The sequence below is a fragment of the Heterodontus francisci genome, chromosome 6 (assembly GCF_036365525.1).
Source record: "Heterodontus francisci isolate sHetFra1 chromosome 6, sHetFra1.hap1, whole genome shotgun sequence".
Lineage (NCBI taxonomy): Eukaryota > Metazoa > Chordata > Chondrichthyes > Heterodontiformes > Heterodontidae > Heterodontus > Heterodontus francisci.
In genome coordinates, this window is record NC_090376.1 from 24,552,258 (window position 1) to 24,564,884 (window position 12,627).

Genomic DNA, 12,627 nt, shown 5'->3' on the forward strand with positions numbered 1-12,627 from the left:
CCCTCATGATAGAGATTGTTACAAGATCTTTCCTCCCATTAGCTCCTTGCTTATCTGACATCTGTGGGATGTTTATAGTGTCCTCCACCGTGAAGACCAATGCAAAATATTGGTTTAAATTATCTGCCATTTCTCTGTTCCCCGTTATCAATTCTCCAGTCACAGCCTCCAAGGGTCCCACGCTCACTTTAGCTACTCTCTTTCTTTTTATATACCCATAGAAGCTCTTGCTTTTTGTTTTTATATTTCTTGCCAATTTACTTTCATAATCAATTTTCTCCCTCTTTATTAGAATTTTAGTCACGCACAGCTGGTTCCTAAAAAATTCCCAATCCTCTGGCCTACCACTAGTTTTCGCCGCTTTGTATGCCTTAGTTTTTGATTGGATCCTCTCCTTGACTGCCTTTGTTAACATAGAACATAGAACAGTGTTTAACGATGGGTGGTTCATCCTTCTCATCGAGTCCTTCTTTTTGACCGGGATAAATTTTTGCTAAGCGTTATGAAATATCTGCTTAAACGTCTGCCACTGCTCATCCACTGACGTTCCCCTTAGTCTCTTTTCCCAGCCTGCTTTAGACAACTCTTTCTTCATACCTCCATAATTGCCCTTGTTTAAGTTGAAGACACTGGTTTGAGGCCCGAGTTGCTCACCCTCAAACTGAATTTGAAATTCTACCATGTTGTGATCGCTACCCCCTAGAGTGTCCTCAACTACGATATCTCTTATTAATCCTACCTCATTATACATTACTAGATCTAAAATAGCCTGTTCCCGGCTAGGTTCTGCAACGTATTGCTCTAAGTAACAATCCCTGATGCACTCTACAAATTTGTCTTCCTTGTGACCTCGGCCAATCTGATTTGTCCAGTCAATATGCAGATTAACATCACTCATGACAATTGTAAAGCCCTTCTTACACGCCTCCATCATTTCCCAATTTATACTTTGTCCGACAGTGAGGCAACTCTCCGGGGGCCTATAGACGACTCCCACCCATGACTTCTTCCCCTTGCTATTCCTTACTTCCACCCAAACTGATTCCACATCACGATCCATCACTACTCACCACCGCACTGATACCTTCATTTATTAACAAAGCTACCCTCCTTTTCCTTTTTGCTTATTCTTCTGGAACGTCAAATACCCTTGAATTTTGAGTTCCCAGTCTGGTCACACTGCAACCATGTCTCTGTAATAGCTATCAAGTCATATTTATTTATTTCTATTTGTGCCATCAACTCATCTATCTTTATTATCAAATGATCCAAATGCTGCATGCATTCAGATAAAGAGCCTTAAGTTTTGACTTTTTACCATTATTACTCATTCTGGTTCTAATTTCTGCTGCACTCTTCTGCTTATATTTTCTTCCTGTCACACTTTGATTACCAGTTCCGAAGAATGGTCACTGACCCGAAACGTTAACTCTGCTTCTCTTTCCACAGATGCTGCCAGACCTGCTGAGTGGTTCCAGCATTTCTTGTTTTTATTTCAGATTTCCAGCATCCGCAGTATTTTGCTTTTATTAACACTTTGATTACCATTCACCTCTTCACTACCCTGCACCTCTGCTCTCTCATTTCTTTTTGATTTTTTAAACTTCCCTTCAATTGAACCCTCCCCCCCCCACTAACTAGTTTAAAGTCCTATCTACAACCCTAGTTATACGATTCGCCAGGACACTGGTCCCAACATGGTTAAAATGAAGCCTGTCCCAATGGAACAGCTCTCTCCTTCCCCAGTACTGGTGCCAGTGCCCGATGAATCAGAACCCATTTCTCCCACACCAATCTTTGAGCCATGTGTTTACCTCTCTAATCTTATTTACCATACTCATATTCAGAGGGGAGTAGCAAGGGGCAGGTCCCAAGGCAAGATCATCTCTCCAAGGTCAGTGCATGGGAGGGGCAGAGACCAGCTGGCATGGGTCTCATGCACCCAGTCTTTGTGGCCCCCCCAGGCTGTGCAGCAGCGGCTCAGAGGGAGGTTGGGCCAGGATCTGCCTGGGAACGCCGGTGAAGCTCGAATAGGGGAGCAGCAGCAGATGGCGACGCCAAGAAGATCCTATCTGCACCAGAGAGTGTATCAGACTCATTTCAACTACCTGTAAATGTCCGAGTGCAGTGTCAGAGAAGACTACAGCTCTCTAGGAAGAGCGTCATTGATTTATACTCCATGCTGTAGGACAAGCTGCGACCCATGGGCTTCAGCGGACACCCAATGTCCGTGTCCATGACAATCTCCGTGGCAATCACTTTCTACGCATCTGGCTCTTTCCAGGGATCCACTGGGGACATGTGTGGGGTCTCCCAGGCAGCAGCCCATCATTGCATCAAGGAGGTGACCAATGACATGCTGAAGAGGGCCGATGACTATATGAGCTATCAAACAGACCCTGACAGTCAGGTGGAGAGGGCCATGAGTTTCAGTGCCATCGCTGGGTTTCCCCAGGTGCAAAGTGTCATCAATTGCATGCAGGTGGCCATCAAGGCTCCCAGGGAGCAGCCTTCAGCAATAGGAAGGGCTTCCATTCCATCAACATGCAACTGGTTTTTGACCACCAAAAGCACATTCTGCAGGTGTGTGCCCGCTTCCCGGGAAGCAGCCACGAAGCCTACATACTTGGACAGTCCCAGGTGCCACAGGTTTTCAGGCCTCCTGCTCGGCTTCAGGGATGGCCTCTCAGGGACAAGGATTACCCATTGAAGACATGGCTACTGATGGCTGTGAGGAACCTTCACACTGCAGCAAAGGAGAGATACAAAACCTGCCATGGATCTACCCGAGCTACCACTGGGCTGCTGATGAAAATCTGGCGCCTCGATCAATCCGATGGAGCCCTGCAGTATGCCCCAGCGAAGGTCTCACGTTTTGTAGTGGTCTGCTATGCTCTTCACAATCTAGCACTGCATGGGGGAATAAAGAAGACATGATTGATCACAAGTCCTCATCTGACAAAGAGGATGTGGAGCAGGCTCGTGAGCAGCTAGCGTTGTATCGTGAACCCTTTGCACCGGAAGTCAGGGCCATTGAGAGTCACGGGACAATCTCATACATACCCGCTTCCTGCCACCATGGTGGCCTCTCAAAGTGAACTCAATAAGGACTCACCTCTCTGTATTCCGCCTATCACCTCCTTCCTATCGCACTCCAGTGCCTAGTGCCCAGCTTCACCACACGCTTTGGAACATCTAAGATGCTGACCAAACGCATCCTGTGCCTACCCTGGTAGCCCATTGAGTGAGCAAGGGTAAAGGTTATATCTGACAAGGCAGTAATGAAAGCATGAGCCATTTACAACAACGATTTTGACCTCCATTTATTCACATCATTGGAACAACTAATGACTGCAGGTTTTGGTTCTCCATGAGGGTCGCCAACCTTTCTATGGAGGAAGCCATGCGCTCACACACCTGAGACATGGCAGCACTCATGGAATAGATGAATTCCTCCAGTATCCAGTTGTGACCTCTCTCTGCAACTCTAGCATGTTCTGTGCTGCCGACACCAGAGGCTCGGCATCAGCCTGGCGCTCAGCATGGGACTGGACACCCACAGTCCTCCAACTGTCAGTGCCCTCACCTGTCACAGCCTCCGTCTGTTGCTCGGGCATGTGTGTGGTGCTGTCACCAGCCTGTGACCCAGAATCTAAACCTGAGTGCATACCCACCAACATGAGAGTATCTGCACTTGTGGAGGTGCAGGGGAATGATGTGACTGTTCCTCCTCCTCCGAGGTTGACAGCAGGCCCCATGTCCCAGCGGCTGAGCTTACCTCAATGTGCCATGACCTGCAAGACTGAACACAAACATTTGTGTATTAGGTTGTTCAGATCTCGTCATGCCAACCATGTGTAATGTAGATTTCCAGATGTGTGGTGGACGACACATGAACACAATGTCTACTCACTCTTGTGCTGACACTCCAGTCTCACTGTCTGCGACTGCTTGGCTGCCCTGGGCCCCTGCTAGCTCCAGAGCCTACTCCTCTGTTAATGTCAGAGGACAGACCCACCGCCAGTCTTTGATGTCTCCCTGGTGTTATGGATCTCGCACGAAGAACAAAGGACACTTATGCTAGTTGCAGCCCCTCATCCCCTGCTGGAGACTCCCAAATGGCTCCTCCTCATGTCCGCTCATTGGGGATGTAGTGGGGGTGAGCTCTGAAACAAGGCACTGTCACCGACATGCTGCCATGCATCTGACGGAATGTGGTAATGCCTCACCCTCTTTCCACCTCCTGGTTGGTCACTCCCTTCCACATATCCACATGCAAGCACAAAAGAGGAAATGGGTATGGAGGCCTCACCTTGGCGGAGTGAAGGAGGTTATTGACCCTCTTGTGGCACTGGACCCAATACTGGGGGGAGACCACACAGCTGCTGACCTCTTCGATGATCTCCATCCAGGCTTGCTTGGGCAGGGTAGAAGGGTCTCTTCTTACCTTCCTTTGGGAAAAGGACCACCTGCTTTTGCTTTGTAGACTGGAGGAGAATCTCCAGGGAGGCATTCCTAAACCATGGGTCCCAGTTCGTCTCAGTCTGGTGCAGGGGCACGTGGGGTGGTCCAGCAGTATCAGCAGCAGTAGAAGGGGGTCTAGTGATAACAGCAGCATTGGGCAGGGGTGGGGGTAATGGGGGGGGGGGGGGGTCCAGCAGTAACAGCAGCAGTGGCGGGGTTGGGGGAAAGTTTCCAGCAGCACTCCAGAGTCACTGCATCAGAGAAATACAGCAGTACAAGCAGGGTTGGCAACGCATTAAGGATGATGCCAGCACTTGTGTTTTCACCAGCTGACGCAGCCTTGTGTCATGCCCCCATCATGCAATAGGACGGGCCCCGTGCTTCAGTTATGATAAATGGTTGGCCAGCACATGATTGCGGTCGGCCGGCTGCACACGTGACATGCAGCGATGGCACCTGCTTCCGGTGCCGCCACTGGGACCCGCACCACGTTGACAAATTTCAGCTGAATATTTCAGGTTGATGACCTTTGTCAGAACTGGTAGAAGTTAGAGATGTAACAGAATGCCCTTCCCCGCTCTTCCCTAACGGAATTTCCATTTGTCTTAAGAGCTGTGACATCTCCACCGTCTTCCAGATAGACCTGAAACATTGGCCAGAATTTTACCAGCCCTCTGCAGACATCCTGGGCGGCTGGAGGAATGCCCGACATCTTCCCGTCACCAGGGGATATTTAGAAAGGCAGAAATAGCAGAGGCTTGCCTGCCCACCAACCAGAGGCAGGAGGCCAATTAATCCAATCAACTGGCCTATTAACGGCCATTTTACACACCTGCTGGCATTTTACCGTTGTCGGAATGCCCCCAATCGCATAGGGAGACTGGCAGGTACATCGACACAGCCTCTCAGCGGCTTCCCGGATGTTCCATGTCCCACGGAAGGGCCCGCCTGCGGCAATGAGTCCCTCCACCGCACAGCTCCGATGCCACCACTGGAGGTTCACTCCCTTAATTGCTGGAGCCTGTGTGCCTGGCCCTGGCAAATTTTAGAAAATGGTCACCAGCCTTTCAAGAGCACCTCAACATGGAGGCACTCTCTCCTTCTCCCTGAGCCTCAGCAGCGGCCACCTCTATCTGCAGCATTGCTGAGGCAGCAGACCTACCGGCCCTCTGATTGTGCCAGCAGCTCGGAGTATGACTGCTCAATTGGACAGCAGTCCTGTTGGTGCCTCTTAATTGGCCGCTGCCAATAATATCCCCTTGCATTCACACCATGCGCCCACGTGAGCTCTGGATCTGCATTTGAACACACAGCATGCCAGTAAAATTTCAGTCTCTAACTCTGTTTCTCTCTCCACAGATGATGCCTGACCTGCTGAGTATTACCAGCCTTTTCCCTTTTTATTCATACACTATTATCTATGATAAATAAAGGAGAAAAGTACAAACATGGATTTACAAAAGTATTGCTCATATTACTGCATTTGGATGCAGTTATTCACATACTTACATTGTAAATCCTACCATCTTTTCTCATGTATTGATGGAACAAGCCTTCACCATAACATGATGACACAGGCTTCCGCAGTCCACAGTCAAATTCTGTAAGACAAATTACATGTGATTACCAAGTGAAAATCATTTGTGTGTCTAACTGTTTGAAATATTAATAAAACAGGTTACATGGCTTCCCCAGCCCAGAAATATATTTCAGACACAGAAATACATCTGAGCTTTTGCCACACCAAAGGTGCAATGGATCTCTATAAAAGTGCAGTATATTCTAAGATGGACACTTTCAGAGAAATGTTGTAATCTTTTGTTGATGCATAACCACATTTCTGTCAAGCCAAAACAAAATCAAGGCATTTCAAAGTTACCATACAGTCTGAATACTCATATTCATAGTAATAAGTAATATTTTAGAGCAATTATTGTGTGTCTTATGAAGCCTACGCATTGATTTTTTTAAATAGAAGATACACCATGGGTCAACAAGCTATGACATTTATTTTTGCAAGGCCAGATAGCTTGTATAACATGGCTCAGGCAGAGAAATGTTCACATTCAGCTGCCTCCCATAAAATGTGCTCTCTGTGATTTTTCTGAGCCTTTTTAAAATAATTATATTTGTTTTGTGATTCAGAAGTAATCCATTAGAATAGAGTGCGTCAATGCTATGACAATATTGGCCTCGATTTTGCAGTCAGCAGTGAAGGGAAAGCATGGGGCTGCTGAACTCGAAAAAAGCTGCCCAGAAAGTTTTGGCAGGCTCCACAGTCCCAATTTCCACAATTCTGACGTGACTTCGAATTTGGCACCACCTATAGGGTATGTGTGCCATCCAGCAACAGTAACGTCATCAGGCGGGCTGATCAGCCAATCAGGTTGAAGAATTCTCACAGACAGCAAAGCAGCAAGTAAAAAGCACAGATTATAATTCACATTTTTATTATTGTACAGAAAGCAAAATAAAGATTGGGACATATACATGGGCTTAAGATAGAGGCTGAGATATCAAACATTAAAAATCACATTAGATGTGATTCTGCGATTGGACAACATTTCGTAATTCTTAGCACACTGTGGATTATTTAGGAAATGTTATCCAATCACGGAATCACATCTAACGTTGAATGCTGTGTTTTGAGGTTTGCAAGCATGGTGTGCTAAGAATTACGCTGCCAACCAATTTAAGATTGTCAGTAGGGCTCCCTGAGTGGCGCATTTGAACGCACTGGAAGCTACATATATTAATACACAGGGCCCTGTTCTTTGCAGACAGAAAGAATATGTACAAACATTGTGCCTGTTTCAGCTGAACAAAATAAGTGACAGCCTTTCGCCAGTTCATTCCCCAGGGCAATGCCTTGACCACAGTCAAGCTGCCTGGTTTAAATTTTAAACAAAGCTTGGCAGTTAACTGTCAGTCACCGTAAACTGGTACATTTGCCATGGCATCGCTTCTACCATTCGAGTTCACTTGCCAACCAATCAGCACTCTCTTCTCATGCAGTATAAGTTGTTGTTTTCCCTTACATTGGTTATTCTTGTGATTGTCCTGATGAGTGCAAGAGGAAAAGCTTTGACAACACGTCTCTATTTTCAGCAATAACCAATACTTCTAAAATCTATGACTTTTATCAAACTTTCAGCTCGTACATGGGCACATTACAAGAATTAATGGGATACCCCGAGAAATCCTCTAGACAAATGCCCTTGATGTCGGGGCAGGTTGATGGGCAGAAGACTTACCTTCTCCCCACCTCTCCCAGGGGGAATTTTGAGCTGAAGTTAAACTTGATGGTCACCCAAAAGAGCTGTGTTATGTCCCAAATGCCAGTTCCCCAACTCCCGCTGGTTCCCCAAAAGCTTTATACCCAATTCCCACCCTCACCAGCCCTCAGAATTGTAGGTACTCTATTGTCTTCAATTCTAACTATGAAATATAATCAGTACAGTCAAACGTGATAGAAATATTTTTAAAGCAGACAGATATCATGCTATAAGATAATTCCACACATCAACAACTTAATCTAGTGGCGACAAACATCAACGCCCTCATTCTTTGACAGGGCATGGCGGGTGACTGCCCAAATAATTGCTGTACAAAAATGTGCAAGTGTCATTCTATAAACAATTCAGTAAGTGTTACCTTCTCTACGTTTAAAACCAATCTGTGACAGGATCTGAGACAGGGTCAGCCGGCTTCTCTTCAGCCCATGAATCTGAAGCCATTTTGATGAAGAAAGGAGCGTCCGTACATCAAGCTCCAGATGTGAATTCTTCTCATGAGCTCTCATCATTTTCAATGGCTTGTGCTTGAAGCTACTAAAATCAAGTTAATTAGTCCCTGCTGGCTGATCTCAGCATTTCAAATCAAACATCACTTCCGCCAATACAACATATTTTAATTAATGATTTATAAACATGGCAACTAGATAAAAATTCTAACCTTTAGAGGTCTGTGGTTCATTTTATGCAACTAAGTATGCCATGATTGAACTGTTGTACTCTATGCCACAGTATTGGAGAGCACTAAGAAATTTTTTTAGGTTCTGTGCATTCTTCAGATTTCATTTTATAAAACTCTAACATTTTTGTAGATGTTGCAGGAGAGATGTGCAAATTGATTGCAAAAATGTTTACTGAGTAATTTTTTTTCCGAATTTATGACTGAAACAAAAACAGCTAATAGTTGTGGCACTTGAGGTGCAGGATAAAATGTAACCTCAAATCAATCATTTTTTTAAATTATGCATTCATGGGACATGGGTGTTGCTGGCAAGTACAACATTTATTGCCCATCCCTAGTTGCCCTTGAAAAGAGGATTTCTTGAAAAACTGCAATCCATGTGGTGAAGGTCCTCCCACAGTGCTATTACATAGGGAGTTCCAGGATTTTGACCCAGTGACAATGAAAGAATACTGTACATTGTAACGAATATTCAAATAATGAAACCTTCTGAGTTATGAAACAGCTATCAGTTTTATTTTGTGTTTTACCTGCCACAATCCAATTAGAATCAATTATGATATAATAATTATAATAATCAAATCAAAGCAATTTACATTTTAATTCTAAAGTGAAGCTTCACCATTTTAAGCAACAAGCCTTACGCTTTATGTTGTTAACACTTTTTTAACTAAAGTAGTACATTTTCACCTAGGGGAGATATATAAATATTCCAAGTATATCCAGGTAGGCGGCTAGTCAGATTTGTATTTGTTAACCCTTTATGCATCATTAGATTGAAGATTCTAAACTAATGCATTGATTTTAACTCAGGCCAGAGCAACATACAGTAGGGGGAGAAGGCACGTGGCAGGTCATCAAGAGGCTCGGGCCATTTTAAATCCCGAGCCTCATTGCCATGTTTCCAGATGGATTCTCGCCTGATCCTGACAGAATTGACTGGTGGGCGGAGGTGGGATTTCACTAGGCAGGAGCCCACCACCGGGTCAGAGGGAACAGACCTTGGCTTAAGATAAATAGTGAGAAAGAGAGGACTGGGGTTTTTCATAGTGGGGGGAGAGGAAGGCTCAAAGTTTCCTTATGGGGCACAAAGAAGCATTCCCATTCCGCCTGGCCCAGAAGGAAACTTTTCAAAAATCGATAAAAGTCTCTTGCTTTAATTCTCGGGATATGGGCCTTGATAACATGATCAGAGTTGATTGTCCATCCCTAGTTACCCCTCCCTTCTTGAACCACTGCAGTTCATGTGGTGAAGGTACTCCCACAATGTTGCTAGGAAGGGAGTCCCAGTATTTTGACCCAGCAGCAAAGGAGCAGAATGTCCACATCTAACTGGTGTGTGACTTGGAGGAGAACTTGGAAATGCTGATGTTTCCATGCAGCTGCTGCCCTTGTCTTTCTAGGTGGTGGGGGTCACATATTTGGAAAGTGCTATCAAAGTAGCCTTGGAGAGTTGCTGAAGAGTATCCTATAAGATGGTATACTGTACAATAAAGGCCTACTACCCGACCCGAACCCGACGACCCGTTCTTCCGGGTCCGGCTTTCGGACTCAGGTCGGGTCAGGCGCACACAGTATTAACTGGACTTGAAAGGTTGGTTAAAAAGAAACGGATTCGGAATCGGAAGATAGGTAAAGTGAAGATTCCGGTGGTCGGGCTCGGGTCGGGTCGGGTCGGGTTGGGTCCGGCGCGGGAAAAATTGGAGGGACTCGGACTGGGTCAGGCTCGGGTCCGATGTGGTTCTGTTGGGTTCGGGTCGGGTTTTTTTCCCTGACCCGAACAGGCCTTTACTGTGCAACCACGTTGAAGCATAGGTTTTTTTTTATTTCCAAAATATACTTTATTCATAAAAATCTGTAAAAATTACATTCCCAAACAGTTTAAAACAGCATCAAGTCAAAAAATACAAACAGTGCAAAGGTGATCAGTTTCCTTCGATACAATTATGAGTTGCCTCACAACCCTTCCATTTCATTGTCATGCCATATACATTTTTACATTTACAGCACACAAAATTGTTCCGATACAGTTCGAGGGGTTTCCCATGGATCCAGCCCCTCAGTTCAGCTTGGTGGGGGGACTTTACACAGTGGTCTTTCCCCATTGAGCCTTTACTGCGGCTGCCCCAAGCTTTAGTGCGTCCCTCAGCACGTAGTCCTGGACCTTGGAATGTGCCAGTCTGCAACATTCGGTCGTGGCCAACTCTTTTCGCTGGAAGACCAGCAAGTTTCGGGCAGACCAAAGGGCGTCTTTCACCGAATTGATAGTCCTCCAGCAGCAGTTGATGTTTGTCTCGGTGTGCGTCCCTGGGAACAGCCCGTAGAGCACAGACTCCTGTGTTACAGAGCTGCTTGGGATGAAGCTCGACAAAAACCACTGCATTTCTTTCCACAACTGCTTTGCAGATACATTCCAGGAGTAGGTGGGCGACCGTCTCTTCCCCACCACAGCCACCGTGGGGGCATTGTGCGGAGGGGGCGAGACTTCGGGTGTGCATGAAGGATCTGACGGGGAGGGCCCTTCTCACCACCAGCCAAGCTACGTTGCAGCATAGGTGTCACTTACTCCCTAACCTATAGGGGAGTGGGGGACTTCTGCAAGTTATTCTGCTCACATCATGGGCCATTAATGCAACCATTAAACTCAATGTAGCCCTGAAACCAACATATTAAACAGCTATGAATTTAATACAAGGAAAATGATAAAAAGCAAATTCATCTGGTATTCATTGGGTTAAAAAATGCGTGCTTTAACTGGTCTTTCTGCTTTGTTGCTAAGTCAGACTTAATTCAAACAATGGTTCAATGTCTTCCCATCAAATTCCTACGATAGAACAAAAGGAAAAGAGGAAAAAAGCTCTTTTCAACAAATTACTGTCTTGCTGGGGAAAAAAAAGTGCAAGTGCGTCTATTACTAAAAATTAAAATCTCAAACTTTCCCTTACCGTGTCGTTGCTTTGCGGCGTTGTCAGCTCCCAGTAACCGACCTCACTCTGTTTACCTTAACTACAGTTGTTGCCAGGCTGGGCTGCTCTCCAAGCGCTGTCACTCACCCTGAAGCCGGTTCCAGACAGAACCACAATGCAAAAATGTTGGATTTCTTTTGCTGTTGACATAAATTTGAACATATTAACATGTTTGAATGCATCAGCATTTTCTCTGCAATCGCTAGCTATGCAGAATTGTGTGTTAACCTGCACAAACAAAATGGGTTTTCCCAATTACTATTAAAAGGACGTAACGTTATATCCAAGCAAATAATAGAGGTTGTACATTCGTTGAAAAAATAAACTCGGGCGGGGCGTTGGGATTGTGTGTTCAAGTCCCACGCTGGAGTTTTGGTAATCCACACTGACACTTCAGTGCAGTCTGAGGGAGGGCTGCATTGTCCGGGGTGCCGTCTTTTGGATGAGAGGTTAAACGGGAGCCCATCTGCCCTCTCAGCTGAGAGTTCACCTGGTGTCCCAGCTTATCTTTATTCCTCAACCACCATCACTAAAAACAGGTTGGCCCAAATTTGGCAGACAGACACTCACTGTTGACCTCAAAGATCTAGCGATCTCTGTGGTGTGAATTTACCTTTTACCAACATTTATTTGATTCTGGCAGCAACAATTTTTTTAATTCTTTCATGGGATGTGGGTGCTGCTGGCAGCTAGCATGTGTTACCCATCCCTAACTGCCTTTGAACTGAATGGCTTGCTAGGTCATTTCAGAGGGCAGTTTAAGAATCAACCACATTGCTGTGGGCCAGACCAGGTAAGGACAGGAGATTTCCTTCCATAAAGGACATTCGTGAACCACGAATGAGATGGGTCTCATTATAACAATCAATAATAGTTTTGTTGCACAATTACTGAGTCTAGTTTTCAATTCTAGACTTTTTTTATGAATTTAATTAATTAATTGAGTTGAAATTCCCCCAGTCACCACAATGGGATTTGAACCCATGTCCCCAGGACATTAGACTAGGCCCCGAGTCCATTACCACTACACCACTGTAGTTATAACCCCACTATAAGGAATTGCTGGCATCCAGCAACAGTGAGGTCATCAGACAGGCTAAACAGCCAATAACAATTAAAATTCTCACAGACAGGAAGTAAAAAGCACTGATTATTCTTCACTTTTTGATCATTTTATTGGGAGGCAAATAAAGATTGGAACATACACTTGGAATGAATGTAG

General features: G+C 45.4%; 1 protein-coding gene across 5 annotated transcripts in view; it reads right to left on the reverse strand.

Moving 5' to 3' along the window:
* Window positions 1-11,466, reverse strand: part of LOC137371185 (von Willebrand factor A domain-containing protein 3B-like) — a 293,943-nt gene extending 282,477 nt beyond the window's left edge. For 2 of the 5 annotated variants that reach the window (XM_068033287.1, XM_068033290.1), the window contains exons 1-3: window positions 11,385-11,466; window positions 8,119-8,294; window positions 5,974-6,065 (exon numbers count right to left, since the gene is read on the reverse strand). In XM_068033287.1, coding sequence (XP_067889388.1) covers window positions 5,974-6,065; window positions 8,119-8,269 — 243 coding nt within the window. In that variant the 5' untranslated portion in view covers window positions 8,270-8,294; window positions 11,385-11,466. The remainder of the gene's footprint in view (window positions 1-5,973; window positions 6,066-8,118; window positions 8,295-11,384) is intronic. The other 3 variants (XM_068033286.1, XM_068033289.1, XM_068033288.1) reach the window with 2 other exon arrangements.
* Window positions 11,467-12,627: the final 1,161 nt, after the last annotated feature.